At 36.6% G+C, this 16,878-nt stretch overlaps 1 protein-coding gene across 1 annotated transcript in view; it reads right to left on the reverse strand.

Moving 5' to 3' along the window:
- Positions 1–16,878, reverse strand: part of ABI3BP (ABI family member 3 binding protein) — a gene marked incomplete at both ends in the record, with an annotated part of 163,670 nt that overhangs the window by 43,849 nt on the left and 102,943 nt on the right. Inside the window, 11 exons of the mRNA XM_080351588.1 lie at positions 520–594; positions 3,918–3,992; positions 4,678–4,752; positions 6,006–6,080; positions 6,778–6,852; positions 7,661–7,708; positions 9,252–9,326; positions 9,819–9,866; positions 11,458–11,532; positions 12,025–12,072; positions 13,088–13,156. Coding sequence (XP_080207714.1) covers positions 520–594; positions 3,918–3,992; positions 4,678–4,752; positions 6,006–6,080; positions 6,778–6,852; positions 7,661–7,708; positions 9,252–9,326; positions 9,819–9,866; positions 11,458–11,532; positions 12,025–12,072; positions 13,088–13,156 — 738 coding nt within the window. The remainder of the gene's footprint in view (positions 1–519; positions 595–3,917; positions 3,993–4,677; positions 4,753–6,005; positions 6,081–6,777; positions 6,853–7,660; positions 7,709–9,251; positions 9,327–9,818; positions 9,867–11,457; positions 11,533–12,024; positions 12,073–13,087; positions 13,157–16,878) is intronic.

Consider the following 16,878-nt stretch of genomic DNA (forward strand, 5'->3'; position numbering starts at 1 on the left):
TCCTATGCATTCCTTATATAACAAGAATGGGAAGAGACACAGCCCCCTCTATTTTTAAGATTACTTTTGTTTCAGTATAGCACACCAAGTCAGTTGCTAACTATGCAAGCACATTGCAAAGGAGTTCTCTTGCTTTTTATGGATAAAACTACAAAAAAAGTGCTCACAGAGAAGCATGTCTGATTACCAGGAAGTAATCAGAGAGAACTCGGCCTATCTGCACAAACACATTTTTCAACACCCACATAACTACATTTTAGTCATCATTTGCTATATGTAAGAGAAAGGTGGAAAAACATTTTGATGTTATACTACAAATCCTACTCTTATTTTCAGTGTAGTTTTGACATGTGTTGAATTGATTGACTTGAGTGTAATTCATTTGTTTCAGCACAAAGCCAGCTATGAATAATTCCATTAAAAAGCACAGAATGATAGCTTCTTCGTCTCTTAAAACCCGAGGCTAAGAGAAAGAATGATTAAACACAAGACACAAAATTAAAAGAATGACTCCATTACCAGGTTTGGTGTGCAGCACTCTTGTTTTTTCAGTTGTTTTTGGTTTGGTGTGAACAAACTGTTTTTCAGTTGGAGCTGAAATAAAAACAAACAGCACTTGGAAAAATATTTGAATAAACAGACTGCTTTCATTGTACACAACAAACATAATTATGATCTGATCTGTAATAAGGCAAATTATGTAAGTGTAAAGCTGAAAATCAATCAGTCGTAATTCCTGCAAAGAAAGGAAAAGAAATTAAATGGCCGCTGACACAGACTTCCCCAAAACCATATGCAAATTTATAGCTTTGGATGAAGCACTGAAGAATATGGTCATGAACAGCATACAGTAAAGTAATGGGACAAAAATACAGTAGTAGCCTGTATCTTCCACATCTGCCATATGTGAGTATCTGAGGATAGGATCTGTTTTTCAGTGAACCCTTTGTATCACACTTGATTTATAAATTAACTCCTTTGTTCTTATGTGGTAATTATTCAATCTTATTATCTTCATATTATTCAGTTAAAATTTCTTGACATGTAGAAATTAGATACTGGAAAAGGTTATCTTAGCACTAGCTAGTCTTTGATCCACACCAGTGTGAGAGGTCCTCAAAATATCAGCCTTAGCCTGTGCATTCTTCACTCCGTTGTTCTGAAGAACCGTTTTCTACATATGAATATTGCATCAGGTAGCTCTGATGTGTATGACAGCTCACACAAACTTCATAAACCTATATAAAGATATATCAAATGAATACTAACCTAAGTATCAATGCATACAGGGAATATATATTAAGATAGAAACATGATTAAAAATATATTTCATTTCCCATTAAAAAAAAATAATCATAGTTTTAATATTATGAAATGGCTATTGATATTTAATGAAAGGGGTCAAGGACAGCAAAAAGAGCTTTTTCAAATACATAGCAGATAAAACTAACACCAGAGGCAACGTAGGCCCACTGATGAATGGGGTGGGTGCCCTGGTGACAGAAGATACAGAGAAGGCAGAATTACTGAATGCCTTCTTTGTCTCTGTCTACTCTGCTGGAGGCTGTCCTGGGGAGCCCTGTACTCCTGAGGCCCCGGATGAAGCCAGGTCAATGGAGGAGTTTGCTTTAGTCAATGAGGACTGGGTTAGGGAGCAATTAAGTAGCCTGGACATCCATAAATCCATGGGTCCAGATGGGATGCGCCCGTGGGTGCTGAGGAAGCTGGCTGAAGTAATTGCTAGACTGCTCTCCATCATTTTTGACAAGTCTTGGGAAACGGGAGAGGTGCCCGAGGACTGGAGGAAAGCAAATGTCACTTCAGTTTTCAAAAAGGGCAAGAAGGAGGACCCGGGTCATTATAGACCGGTCAGCCTCACCTCCATCCCTGGGAAAGTAATGGAACAGCTTGTCCTTGGTGCCATCTCAAGCCATATTAGGGATAAGAGGGTTATTAGGGGCAGTCAGCATGGCTTTACTAAGGGTAAGTCATGCTTGAACAACCTTATAGCCCTTTATGAGAATGTAACAAGGTGGATGGATGATGGCAGAGCGGTGGATGTGGTCTACCTTGACTTCAGCAAAGCCTTTGACACAGTCTCCCATAGCATCCTAGTGGATAAGTTGAGGAGGTGTGGTCTGGACAATAGACTAGTGAGGTGGGTTGCAAACTGGCTTAAGGAGAGAAGCCAGAGAGTGGTAGTCAATGGTGCGGAGTCTAGTTGGAGGCCAGTATCTAGTGGAGTGCCACAGGGGTCAGTACTGGGGCCAATATTATTCAATATATTCATTAATGATTTAGACAAGGGAATAGAGTGTACTATCAGCAAGTTTGCTGATGACACTAAGCTGGGAGGAGTGGCTGACACGCCAGAAGGCTGTGCTGCCATCCAGCGAGACCTGGACAAACTGGAGAGTTGGGCGGGGAAAAATTTAATGAACTATAACAAGGGCAAGTGTAGAGTCCTGCATCTGGGAAGGAACAACCCCGGCTTCCATTATAAATTGGGGAATGACCTAACAGACTGCAGCATAGGGGAAATGGACCTGGGGTCCTGGTGGACAACAGGATGACCATGAGCCAGCACTGTGCCCTTGTGGCCAGGAAGGCCAATGGCATCCTGGGGTGTATTAGAAGGGGGGTGGTTAGTAGATCGAGAGAGATTCTCCTTCCCCTCTAGTCCGCCCTGGTGAGACCCCATCTGGAATATTGTGTCCAGTTTTGGGCCCCTCAGTTCAAGAAGGACAGGGAACTGCTGGAGAGAGTCCAGCGTAGGGCAACAAAGATGATTAAGGGAGTGGAGCACCTCCTTTATGAAGAAAGGCTGAGGGAGCTGGGTCTCTTTAGTTTGAAGAAGAGGAGACTAAGAGGGGACCTTATTAATGTCTATAAGTATATAAAAGTTGAGTGCCATGAGGTTGGAGCCAGGCTTTTCTCGGTGGCAAACAATGATAGCACAAGGGGTAGTGGGATCAAGCTGGAACACAAGAGGTTCCACTTAAATTTGAGAAGAAACAACTTCTCAGTGAGCACTGGAGCAGGCTGCCCAGGGGGGTTGTGGAGTCTCCTTCCCTGGAGACATTCAAAATCCGCCTGGACATGTTCCTGTGTGACCTCATTTAGGCGTTCCTGCTCTGGCAGGGGGATTGGACTAGATGATCTTTTGAGGTCCCTTCCAATCCCAAACATACTGTGATACTGTGATACCATTTCATTCTCAGAAAATCATGGTCTATGTTTGCCTCTGAAACTGGGGACAGAGACCTGATTATTAACAAAGATTGCTCAAGCAATACTCCTGCTGCCCGATACTACTTGAATTCATTGAACCTTCTTTGGTCCTCATCTGACATTCAAGTTAAGAGGAAAGATTTCTCAATTGATGTTTCATATATTTAAGCAAGTTTTCCCAACATGGATGAGTAGAAGTTAGCAGAGAAAATAGCATTCAGAACTACTATTTAATTTAGAGGGTGACATAACTGGTCTGTTTTCAAATATGTTATGCAATAGTTGACAGCTTATAGTTTTCTTGCAATTTTCTTCTGCAAAATTATACAATGAGAAGAGAAGAAGAAAAGTATTTTAGGATGACAGTGTCCATACTTCAGTTGCACAAATTACAGGAATTACTACCTCCTCTTTAAAGAAAGTTTCCTTTTACTGGAGAATATATAACCTCTGAATGAATTACATAATCCTGACTGAAAAGGCTAGAAAACAAGGAAAAGAAACTTCAAAAGTAAATGAGCTCATGTATTATTATCCTTATCAAGACCAAAGGGCAAGCAAGTATCTGTAAGAAGAGCAAAAGTTCATTATTCATTTTTAATATCGTATAATGTGCTCTCTCTAAGAATATATTCACTAACAAGAATGAAAAATAGGTTAATTATTTATTAAATACACATGATTACCCAATGTTGCCTTTGTTCTTTCAGGAATATGAGGAATCATAGTAGTTTCTGGTTCATGGAAGGTTGGAATGATTTCTGTTGGAAAAAATGCTCAGAATAATTAAGAGATTCTCCATTTCCCTCCCACCCCCTCAAAAAAACCCTTCAGCACTATACTATATCCACCAGGAAAGGGATATTTCAAAACAGCAGTGGCCATTTACCCTCAGAGATTTATGGTTACAAAGAGTTCTTTCTTTTTGTTTTTAATATCTAGATACTGAAAATATAACAGTAACAACCCTTCAGTGAAACCACTGATTGTCTTATGCAGGTCAGTTAGATTTCTCATAAGGAGTCTCCTAATTGAAATACAACTGAAGTGATTTCTCAGTCTAATCTGGATTAAAAGGTGGATAACAAAGGAAAAGCACTGCAACTGCTTGAAGAGTCTTCTCTCTTAAGAGCTTCAAAAACATGATGCAAACAACTGAAGCGTGTTGCTGAGATATAAGCTGTGAATAACTTGTCATTGATTTAAACATACAGATAAATATTATTTCTTCTTCTGGTAATATCTGCATAATATTAAAAAAAAAAATAAATGTGGAACTGTTGTAGTTTCAGTGGTACAACTTAACTGCAGCATTGCAGAAGTTTCTTAAGTTAGAATGATACCAAGGTAACAGCAAATGTACTCTTAACAACTCCCACCACTGCCGGCCCTGAAAGCAGTTGCTCAATTATCAGCTGCAACTTGACAAAAGACCAGATAATTTACCAGGTTTTCTGTGTGGAGCATCTGGGATGGGAGGTGCTTTAGGTCTAAAGGGAGCATATTGTGGTTCTTTAGGAGCTGAAAGAAAAGACCTTTTTTAAGGGTTTATACTCTTCAGAAATTAGGTTTATTGCATGCCTCATGCTTGCAAAGAAAAACAAGATCCTTACATGAGAGACTGAAAAATCGAGTATCAGATACATAGAGGAATTTGAAGAGAAAAGAAAATCATGAATGAAAACACAGGTGGAAAATTGATGAAGTAAGCAAAATCTGGAGTCAAGCAACTAAAACTCAAAGAACACAGACAACTATAGTGGGCATTTTTCCATCTGTATTTCAGAGTTCATATTTGCAATACCCATGGCATGCTTGTCTCCTATAAGTGTCAAAGGAATGACAAAGTGTATAAGGGTGCAAGAAATTCTCTGTGAAGACAACAAAACAGGTATGAATCTTTCAGTACCTGAAACAGAGTAGAATTAAGTTCAATGAGAGGAAAAGAAAATAAATTAAAACCACAAATAGGTGATAAGTGAAAACAGACTAATGAGATATAATCTTTGGTCCAAGGTGCAGCAGCAAAAAACCAAAAATGACCAGTCCAAGGTAACATCTTTACCTGTTGCTGTCTTTGGCTGTTCACTTGTAAATGTAGCAGTTGCCAAAACTTCATAAAAACAAGAATGTACACAGGATTAGTGATAAGTATATGCAAAAGGGTAAAAATACTCCCTTTTGCATGACTGATTTATTTTCAAATTGGAACAATTTTTTTTTATTTTTTTTTTTTTTAATTAGTGAATATACACTCACCCAAAAGGAAGGTTCAACTGATGTTTTCAGAACCATCAGGAATTACAGAAGTTTGGCAGTTCACTAGTATGTAAGTCCCTATTAAGTATATTTTTAAGGATCAAATTCCATTACCAGGGCACAAAAACATATGAGTGGTTTCAGTTACAGATATTTAGATTCATACATGAACTCCCTCAAATATGTCTTCTTCTAAGCATCTTTCGATAGGCACAGAAGAGCTGCAATTTCTTCCAAGAACATTATTAGAATGTTTGTATGTTGTCTACCCTGCTATGTAGATTATTAATCAGTGACAGCTCTCATGTGGCTGAAAAGCATATACAATTCATTAAAACTCAGACATTGAAAATAAAGAACAGCTCTGGCTTCCTTTAAACACATAATTAATGATAATTAGAGAATCTATTTGTTTGTAATATGAGGAGATGTTAATCATCACTTGACTCACTGAGAAAAGACAACCCAAAAGAAATCCTGAATATTCTAGCACAACAAAACAAAAATGTATTTACCAGGTTTTGTGTGTGGTACATCTGGACTTGGTGATGCTCTGGGCTTGGAAGGAACTCGCCGACTTTCTTTTGGACCTTTTAAAGATGAGCAAAGTTTTGAACATATTATTGAGGATGGTGATTCAACATGTTATGATTTTCCTGACAGGAGATTAATTTTCTGCAAAGAATTTTTTTAGGAAGTATTTCTTCCATTTGAAAATAACTACAGAGATCTCCTGTCAATGCAATCAGTATTATGTTAATGCAGAGTCTAAAGACAAAGTGACTGCTACAGTGCAGTGCTGGATTAACTCTCTACTCCTCTCAGCTCTATCAAATAGAGCTTTCTATAAAGTAAACTGCTATAGTTCTAACAGTTCCCCTAGTTGTGCTTCTCAAGTGCTTCATATTCAAAAAATCTGCTGCTCATTCAAATCAGCTTTGCATTAAAACAAAATCTCTAGCAAAGCAGTCTAATCAGAGGAGAGGTAGAAATTTACCACTAATTTTAAATAGATAGAACTATTTCCAAAGTTTTTGGAACAGGAGAGTACTGTAATTTTACACTGGTAGATGAGTAACTAGAAAATACACATACAAACACAAAGTTATTGACTTATATAAATATCTATCTTGTTCCAGGATAGTTACATAGCAAAACTTGATTTTAAGAGTAAAATACAGCCTATTCAATAAGTATTTGTGTACCTTCAGATAACTCATAAATTTTGATTATTTTCAATCAGACAAAACTTTCATGCACTAAAAGGAAAAATGTTGATAAGCTTACTTGCTCTAGTTGGAGGAACACGTGGACTGGGTGATGTTTTAGGTTTAGAAGGCACAAGATGTGTATCTTTAGGAGCTATAAGAAAGAAACTGAGTTATACCATAATAAAACTTCCAAGGTATAAGTGTCCACCCATAACAGTCAACAAAAACAGAGCAAAGATTTGAAACAAAGATATTCTATGAAAGTGATGCAAAAGAGAAGGTTTTTCAGCATCAAAATAATCAACTAAGCATTGTCACAGAATTATTGGTTCTATTTAAGAAGACTTAAAAATATAAACAAAGAAGAGAACTAAGTAACTTCAAATACAAAGGCACCACTGCTTTGTAATGGAGGTTGTACTGGAATGATTCACAGTACCAGCTTTAAATAAAAATTTCTTAGTCAAATAATCTATTTGCCTCAAGGAATCATGTAACTTAAAGATCAATTGAGTGGTTCAGTTCTGACAGTGGAATTGAGGTTGAGTGCAACAGAATTATTGTTCCGACCTCTATGAAGGACTGAATTTCATTTAGTAAAACAGGAGGGGAAGGGAAACAGAGAAATAAAACTCATAGCACTCAACTCTGCTCACTCAAACTAACTATAACGGTGCCACCTCTACAGTATGACTGAGAACACGGAAGTTAGGATCCTGTTCAGATCTGCCCTCTGCCTCTTATCATTAAATGTTGAAGGAAATTGCCCTATGTTATGTGCATAACAACTTGAAAGGCACAAGGATCCTCCTGAATTGTTTTGTAGAAAATAAGAAAAGAGCTGTTAAATTCTTAAGGCACATACAAAGGAAGGTGACAAATTTTTGCAGGTCTACACTTAATGACTTGTGTTGAAGAGGAAAGGCAACACGACTATTCAAGTAAGAAAATATCATTACCTGCTGTTGACTTTGGTTTCTCAGTTCCAAATGTAATTGGTTCCAGAACTACATTAGTGTGATAAAAATAAACAAAACCAACAAAACAAAAAATTAAAAACAAACAAACAAAACCAAAAAGACCACAAAGAAGTATTACTAAGAACAATCAAAACATTACAATCAGTACTCCACAGTGACCATAACATCCCTGCTACAGCCAGTGACAGATGGTCACTCCTCCTTGAAACGTCAGAGTATTATGCCACTCAGTATTGCTCCCAGTTCAAGGCAATAGCTCCAATATAGAACAGAGGCCAAATATAAATCTGAAGCCTTTGCAATAAGCCACAAAGAAATTGTGGGTGGTTTTCCACTGTCATACACTTTCCTGACTTAGTTCAAGGTTTTGATTCAAACAACAGATGCAGACTTATTGGGGGGAAAAGGAATCCTTGTTGCCGTCTTTCTGCCCATTTCTCCAGCAGCACCATCTAATTCTGCATATACCTTGGATACCCAGTACTGGGTTTGGCTGGGATGGAGTTTATTTTCTTCATAGCACACCCTATGGTAGCCTGTCTTAGACTTGTGACCAAGGCAGTGTTGATAACACACCCATTCAGCTACTGCTGAATAGTTCTTGTTACAGCATCAAGGACTTCTTTGCTTTTCACTCTGTCTGCAAGCGTGTAGGCTGGGGGTGGGCAAGATGCAAGGAGGGGACACAGCTGGAACAGGTGAACCAAATGCACCAAAGGGATATTCCACCTCATATAATGTCATGCTTAGCAACAAAACTGGGGGTAGTCTTTCCAAAGGACCCATTGCTCCTAGACTGGCATTGGTCTATGGTAAGTGGTTGCCTTTGTATCACTTGGGGGTTTTTCACTCTTTTTATCCTTCACTTGTGAATCTATATTTATCTTGAACTATGATCTTTTTTTTTTCCTCTTTTGCTCTTGTGATTCTCTCCCCCAAACTCTGGGGTGTGACGAGCAAGTGGCTAGTGAGTGCTTAGTTGCTCGCCAAGGGTCAACCCACTGCAGCACCTCATGAAACCGCTAATCTGAGTTAACTTTCTTCCTCCACCCTTAATTAGCCCACGGTTATATATTGCTCTATTCCAAGATGTGTAAACAACATTATAGAAAGTATCACACACTCTTAAATCTCTGAACAATGTAAGGGCTATGAAAAAGTGAACGGAAAAGCACAAATGAATGATTGTGTCTGGGAAAGAAAAAAAAAAACCCAGTATTCAATTTGAGAAATACAGAAAAAACCCCTTTCTCATTGCAATGACACCCCTCCTTTCCACCTTTGCTTTCCCAAAACCCATGCGAATTCACAAAGAAAAGACCTATTTTCACCGAGAACTGCAGAGAAGTACTCACTGTTTCACTGACTTCAAATGTAAAAATAATTTCAAACTTACCAGGTTGCTTATAAATTCCACATGTCATGACATGTGATACTGGATCTTAACCCTCAAGGAATGCTCAAACACATATGTCCAAGGGATACATATAAACTTGAAGCTCCACTGATCACAGTAGAATTTGTAAGACACAGGTATCAGTATGATAAGATAAAGAAACGATGTACTTACCAGGTTTGGTTTGTGGCACCTCTGAAATCGGTGGTATTCTAGGCTTGGAAGGAACACGTTGTATTTCCTTTGGAACTGAAATAAAAAAAAAAATGCAACTATTAAAATATTTCAAGAACTGAGACCTACAGATGGCATAATATTAAAAATTAACTTTGGGACCCTCTGGAAACACAAAAAGCTTGTATGAGCTTGATGGAGAAGTATAGATGTCTGGTACACAAAGAAACAGTGCTGATGGAGAACCTCTGTAACAGGATAACATAAAGCAAGGCCAGTATGGATGGACTAGTATAAAAGATGAAGCAGCATATGACAGAGACATGTAGTGAAAGGTGGATTGTGGTGCTTCCACCCACTTTATAGAACACATTTGTGTGAGAAAAAACAAACAAGATGATTATGAATTGTAAGTGTAAAAATCACTATAAAGAAAGCCTTATAAAAGGACTAAATTTAAAAGTAAAAAAATATAACAGTGAATTGCAATGAAGATGTACTTATGATGCTTAGTGTATACTGAGAAAAAAGCTAAATGGGATGATGCCTCATAGGTAAAACTGTTACCTATTGTTGGTTTTAGCTGATCAGTTCTATGGGTTATAGATTCCAGGACTGTATCAGAAACAAAACATAAAAGCTATTATGAACACTGAATTCCAATTACAGTTAGTATTACTTGTCTAATAACTGCATTTTGAATTAAATACTATATATACTGCCTCATACATAAACCATTATATTAAATGAAGTATCTGAGAAAGCAGTGTAAGCTGAAACACAATGTGAGATTATTTCTCTCCTGGCCCTCAAAGAGATATCCAAATATGTACCACTCCCTTATTCAGAAAATGGCTTTTTAGTGACACAAATCTCTTTCCTTTGTGGTGTATTTCAAATGCAGTTTATATATACAACTGGAATCAGAGACCACTTGCATGTTTTCTGGATGCTATATTATTAAAGAGCATTACAGCATGTTGCATTGCATAATTACATATTTCAGCTCTAAACTGGTGTGGATCTAAAATAAAACTGGATGTTTAAGAAGCATAAGGATGTGAAATTGATGCTATTTTCTTGCATTTCCTGCATTGGAAACAGAGGCACAATAGAAATGGTATCCCTCTCTGTGTCTGTTCTTCTGTATGGGTGACAATTAAAAAAAATTCTTTGGATCTTTCAAGACAATTACAAGATAAGTGGATGACGCTGTAAAAAATGTTCTGTTTATTACAGATTCTTGAAGAAACAGTAAATTTTTTTTTAAAAAAAAAACAACCACCAAAAAAACCCCACCCATAGAACAGTACGAACCTGTAACATCTGTGTGACAAAAACATTTTTTGAGAAGGCCAGACTATAATAATAATGAAAAATGGCCACAGAGGTAAAATCTGAGTTTATGAGGTGTTGCATTCTAAGTTATAGCTTGGAAATGATGTTTTACAATCAGCTTCTATGGTTAAAAAATTATGGGAGAACAAGAATTTTGACTGTTTTCTATGTAAGGAAGTCATATCTAATATATAACATCAGCTTTCACATATATTGCTACTTGTCTACAATTTAAAGATCTTCAGTAAAGTGATTATCATGAGATTTTTCACACTTATCAAAAGATAACAAATGTTGATGTTTTATATCCAAGAGAGTATTTTTTTCTGCCTGCCACTGAATTCAACTGCAGTCACTTTTAATGACATAGGATAAAAATGGAATAGAGCATAAATGATCATTAATGCTAATAAATATTAATATTTATTAACAAATAGTAACTATGCACTGGGTAATTTAGTCATTCATGCAGAAAATAATAATGTAAAGAAATTTAAGTAATTGTGATTTAAAAGGGAAATGTATTTATTCCAACAATGCAAAGCAACGTAGGAAAGAATTGTACCACCTAAGTAGCCATAATATATACTTTAATTGCAGGGTATTTGCTATAGTTCCTACTGTAATCTGAGTTTAAGAACAATATTTTTCATTCTGCTGCCATGAAGTAGCAGAGATTTATTCTTTTGCATGACAAAAAATATCTAGTGAATGTTACTATTCCTGAAAACTGCAAATAAATTACTGAACACACAGCAGAACAGAACCCCATTATGTTTTAACTGGCTCAGATAACTAAACAGCTGCTCAGAAATACATTTCAATCCAACATAAACTGTATTAGAAACAATCACACAAAGTAGTTTACCCTCTTTGACTTGTGAGATGTGAGGTTTGGGTGAAGTTCTAGGTTTAGAAGGAATACGCTGACTCTCCTTTGGAGCTGGAAGAGAAAATGAGGGTAATAAGTTGGTTAAATTGCACAGCAATTACTGTGTGATACCAAGTTGAACACACAAATACAGAAACTTCACACCTGCAACAGAGAAAAAAACGTCTCTTTATAGGAAGCAGGAAAGAAAGTCAGGTAATAATGTCCATGTGTTTACAACATTCCAGGCAAGTGAGTGGAATTTTAGTCATTTTTGAAGCTCAAGTTTTTTTTTTTTTTAATAAAAAGCTGGGACAAGCACAGACAAGCATAATTATGAGAAAGGTGATTCAGAGCTGCCAGCATCGTTTTCTTAAAAAAAGGAGACATTCCAACTGTGAAGAGAGCAGTATGACCAACTGTCATGAATGCTAAGCAAGAGAATTACCTAGAAGAAAACTGAAGTTTAATGAAACAATCCTAAGGCATAAAGTGATTAACTTCAGTGATGGTTTCTGTGATGAAAAAAGCAAACACCACGGCTTGCGAAGGAAATATCATTACCTATCGTTGACCTTGGTGGTTCAATTCTAAGTGTAATAGGTTCCAAGACTGCAACAGAAACAGTGTGACAAGGTAAGTATGGAACGCACTCCAAAAAACTTAAAATTGCTCCACTGGTAAGCAGAAAAGCAGATGCTAATACTACACCACAGTGACGCAGATCTTCACATTAACTTCTACGTTTTAAAACCATGGACAATCAATAATACAGGTTCCTTCCTAATAATACAGGTTCAAAAAGAAAAATATAATTGCACAAAATTGATGGCAACAGAAGCAAAAATCTGCTAATGGAAATCAGTAAATCCTAGAGCAAGCAAGGGAAGAGATCACACAGTTTAACTTGGTGACAGAAAGGGACTCTTGATATACAAAAATGTCGGGTATCCCCAATCTGAAGTCTGCTACTATTTGAAAGTGGCATGCTGACCATGACAAAACAGTTTAATTTTTCCTCTAAATTGAGGAGTCAAGCAGAGGACTAAAAGCCTGCTGTTGGTACAGCTATATAAATATCTGAAAAAAAAATAAAAATTAATAAAGCCTTTTAGTCTTTTTCTCATTATATCCTCTTATAATTTGGATCACAAAATCCAATACATCAGATTTAGCTTAAGATGTTTGAGTCTTAGCAGATTATTTGGGCTCCAAATACGTGAATGGTGATTTTAGATACTGGCAAAAACTTGGTTATGTGCAACAAAGTGTTCCCCTTTCTGCAGAAATTGTTCAGCAGTTTGTAGTTTAAATGTGATTTTCGGATTATGCATATTATTTTTATATTTCATAAAATCTTTATTCTTGCAATATTTCTTACACTTTCCTTTTCTAATGTAATTGAAGTTTCTAGTCAGATGCCTTTGAAGAGATAACCTGCCTTTTAGAAGACAGTATCTCCACACTAGAAACATGGAGAAATAATAAGGCACCACGAGTATATTTTCATTTCTTGGGTTTGGACCACACGTGAATAAGCAAGAAGCCTACAGGAAACAGTTTTCAACTGCACATATTATCAGACCAGCGAAAAGAAGAACGACTAAAGATGACTCATAATCATTACCCTCTGCAGGCTTTGGACGTTCAAATGTGTAGGGACTCCTAGTAGTGACTGACACCGGAATGGTTGCTGCTGGAATAAAGATAATTTTCTTGAGAGAAATACAGGTGCATCTACATCTATTTCTCAACCTCTGGTATGGCTCAGCTGCTCTTGCTTCCCAAATAAAATCCACCTCCTTCCCACTATTCAAATGGAAACATCAAGTACATAATAAATTTACTGAATGTTCTTAAGAAACAGTAACTACTCTGTGCAGCTTTTGCTGCTCTTTGAAAATTTGAGTGCATTTATGCTACAGGAACACCACTGGCAGAGGATCTCTCTGAGACTTCATCTTCCTCTTTTCCTGTCAAATTTTTTCCTTTCTTTCTGCCTGTATACCACTGAAAAGAAACACTTCCATAGAAATCTTTTTTTTTTTTTTTTTTGGTAAACCTATTAATCTTGCTGAGTTTCTTCAACAGTGATGCAAAGGTTACATGTGAAAGATTTCAGGTGTAAATAACTGCCAAGTCACAGGAAGATCCCAGTAGGTTACCTAGTGCTACAGCACGTTAGATAATCAAGTTAAAAAGCTTCCCGTCTCTATCCAGAGTAATTAATTAGCTTTGAAAGGAAAGAATCCAAAGAATCTGGAAACTATAAATAAATACATCTACAATAATTAAGTAATGAATATGACCTTCAAACTTTACTTCACTTGTTTATTCTGCTTTGACTCTTCTCAGCCTACGTCTTATTACCTCTACCTCCTGGTGCTCTCTCCCTATCATGATACAGATTTTAATTACGAAAGAAAAAAATGATAGATGAATATTGTACAATGTGCCTCAAACTTTATTTTTGGATGTACTGACAAATTGTCATGTTGAAGTTCACAAACATTTTAAGACTCACCATTACCCTCATTTAGAAAAAGTTACCTTAAAACTTTAAAATACAATAAAATTTGAGACCTGAAACTTCTAAAGCTCCCTCAGTTAAGATATAAAATTACTTTATTAATTTAAAAGTCTCTGTTTCCTTTCAGAAAGGCTTATGATGAGCGGATTATATTTGAGGGACTGTGTTTAAGTTTGAACATCTGAATAAAAGAACTGACGTATTTAATTTAGAATTTATATCTTCCCTCACTTATTTACTGACTATTTTTATAATTAATGATTGATGTATTTGACACTTTTGCAACTACTTTAAGAAAGCAAGTACTCCAAAATGTCTTCAAGATAAATAATTCAGACTGTTTAGTAAACTGCTTCCCCAGAGACGTTGTGGAGCCTCAGTCCCTGGAGATATTAAAAACCTGTCTGGACATGTTCCTGGGCAACCATCTCTAGGAGGTCCTGTCTGAGCATGGGGTTGCACCAAATAAACTCCATAGGCCCCTTCCAACCTCAACCATTCTGTGAGTTAGTGAAGGGACATTGCAACTACCCAGTATTGTCAAAGGCTATTCGGGCTGCAAAAAAGTCTTGAGGTTTGGAAGGAGAAGCTTTACTGGGAAGCAAAAACTTGACCAAAAAAAATCTGACAGAGAGTAATTATGAAGTTTTCATATGTTCCTTGGAAACTGGATCTCTAAAGGAACATTTTCTGGGTAGGTAAATCTCTCTTCAACACAAGCCTCTTTAAAGCCATGTTGTTGAAAATGATAATGAATGAAGTGGCTCATGTGAAGTGACATCATCATTCTTTTTAAAAGAAAAAAAAATCCAACTCAGCCAGTGCAACAGTTCTTTCTCCCAACCACAAGGCTCTGGTATGAGTTGGAGTCAAAAGGTGAAGAATGAGAATACACAGAAGTAACTATGGAAAAAACATTCACTAGTAGGATCCCTTTGTTCTTTGCCAAGTTCTTCTTTGAACTACTGCATGTAGAAGTACTGCTCTGTCTTTACAAAGATCAGAAGGCAATTCTTACCTATGTAACAACTGAAGACTGCTTTTCTACACCTGGCAGCACTGCATTTAGCTCTAAATCCAAGCAGGGAAATCCAATAAGAAGCACACTACTCTACAAATTAGGTACTTTGCACATTCTTACAGAACTAACCTAGGGCCATATATTCATCGCACCATGTTTTTCTCTTAAATCTTAAATCATTGAAATCTGTTTTTCTCTTTCATTACTTCGTTTTATTTTTTTCAAATGTAAAATTCAACAATGCCATCCTGCTCCCAATCCCGAAGAGCTTCTGAAAGTCTCTAGTAATTGCTTTTTTTTCAGTGCATTTAAAATAAATTCATTAATAGATATATCTCTCACATTTCATAAAGACTTTTCTGGTCTGGGAGATGGATTTCTCAGAATCATGATGAGAGGAGAATAGGATTGGGAGGAAATAAAATGCCTTTCATTTCCTCTGACCTTTCTGAAAGCAAAGCATCTGAATAAAACTCCCAGAAAATAAAACAGGACTTTTGACATAAAAGTTGCTCTTGATATTATTGAACAATTTATCAGGTAATTTGGTTGCAAGCACTGAACAACGAGGTAACCAAAACTTTGAAGGACAGATAATAGTAGGAAAGACATGCACCAAGTTATCAAGCAGGCTGAGAAGGCATTATTCTCTGGTATGATTATATGTCAGAAACTCCGTGTTTAGAAGTCTTTCCAGGACCCTTACAGTCCTAGTATGAGAGAGAAGACTGTAAAAGGAACAGTTTCATGTGTGCACCAAACTATCTAACATTATTTTATCTTAACTTCAGTACTGTGTTGAGACTGTAGAAATTAACAAATAGTAGGCGGTTGAGATCCCACTCTACAATAGATAAGTTCTGCTTAGTTGTTGTTAAAACAGCTCTGTGGTTCACTTGCAAAAATCTCATATCACACAAGCAGCAGTGCATGGATGCATATGAAGAACTAGAATTTTCTGGAAAGAAAATATTGCAGTGCAGCTGGATGCATGGTAGAAAATCCATTGTAGTTTCCTTTCCTGAAAAACTGAGGACTTAGTATGTTTAGATAGAGAGGTTAATGCTAACAATAATACAAGTATAAGGGTTGGGCATGAACACATTGACAACAAGAACTGTTTTTACATGCAAGCGACATATTCAATTACCCAAACATCAAGAAAAATGAAGCTGCAAACTTTCACTAGTATGTACAATTGGTTGGAAAAACTGAAAATTGTTTATATGGGTTGTTTTTAATGAAGCTTTTTACTCCACTGCAAAAAGACAAACTGTTTATCAGAAAGAGTACAAAAATCTAATTAAGAATGAGAGCCAAAATTAAGATTCAGGAATTCTGTTTGACAAAAAGTGGGTCATTAGAAAGTCATTGATCAAGTATGAGTTTGACATACATTATTAATTATTTTGATTCACTGTTAAGGAAAGGTGGCAACTACTGTCATGACACAAGTTTCTAATTTAAGCTGAACTTCCCAGTTACGCTGTAATAGAGATGATCCTGCTCTTTGACTCTTTTGCCATCTACCCAAAAGCAAGGTTATTCCCATTCACTGCATATTTTATGCCTCAAATAATAATTTCTGGACAAAAATAGAATCATTGGTCCCATCAGAACAAATGCCATATTCACAAATACCTACTTACAGGAAGATAATTACAAGCTTAATTACAATCAAAAAGTCTCTCTTAGGATTCCAGCTGATTGATCAGTGAAACCACTAGCAAGGAAAGGATAAAGAAGCAGCATGCATACAAACATAGACTCATGCCACCTTCTTTGCTGTTGTACAGAAACTTGTTATATAGCCTTTTGTTGCAGAAACATGAATATACAATGTTGGTCTTGGCAGTCCAACTGTCCA

The sequence above is a fragment of the Nesoenas mayeri genome, assembly GCF_963082525.1.
Source record: "Nesoenas mayeri genome assembly, chromosome: 1".
In the NCBI taxonomy this organism is placed as follows: domain Eukaryota; kingdom Metazoa; phylum Chordata; class Aves; order Columbiformes; family Columbidae; genus Nesoenas; species Nesoenas mayeri.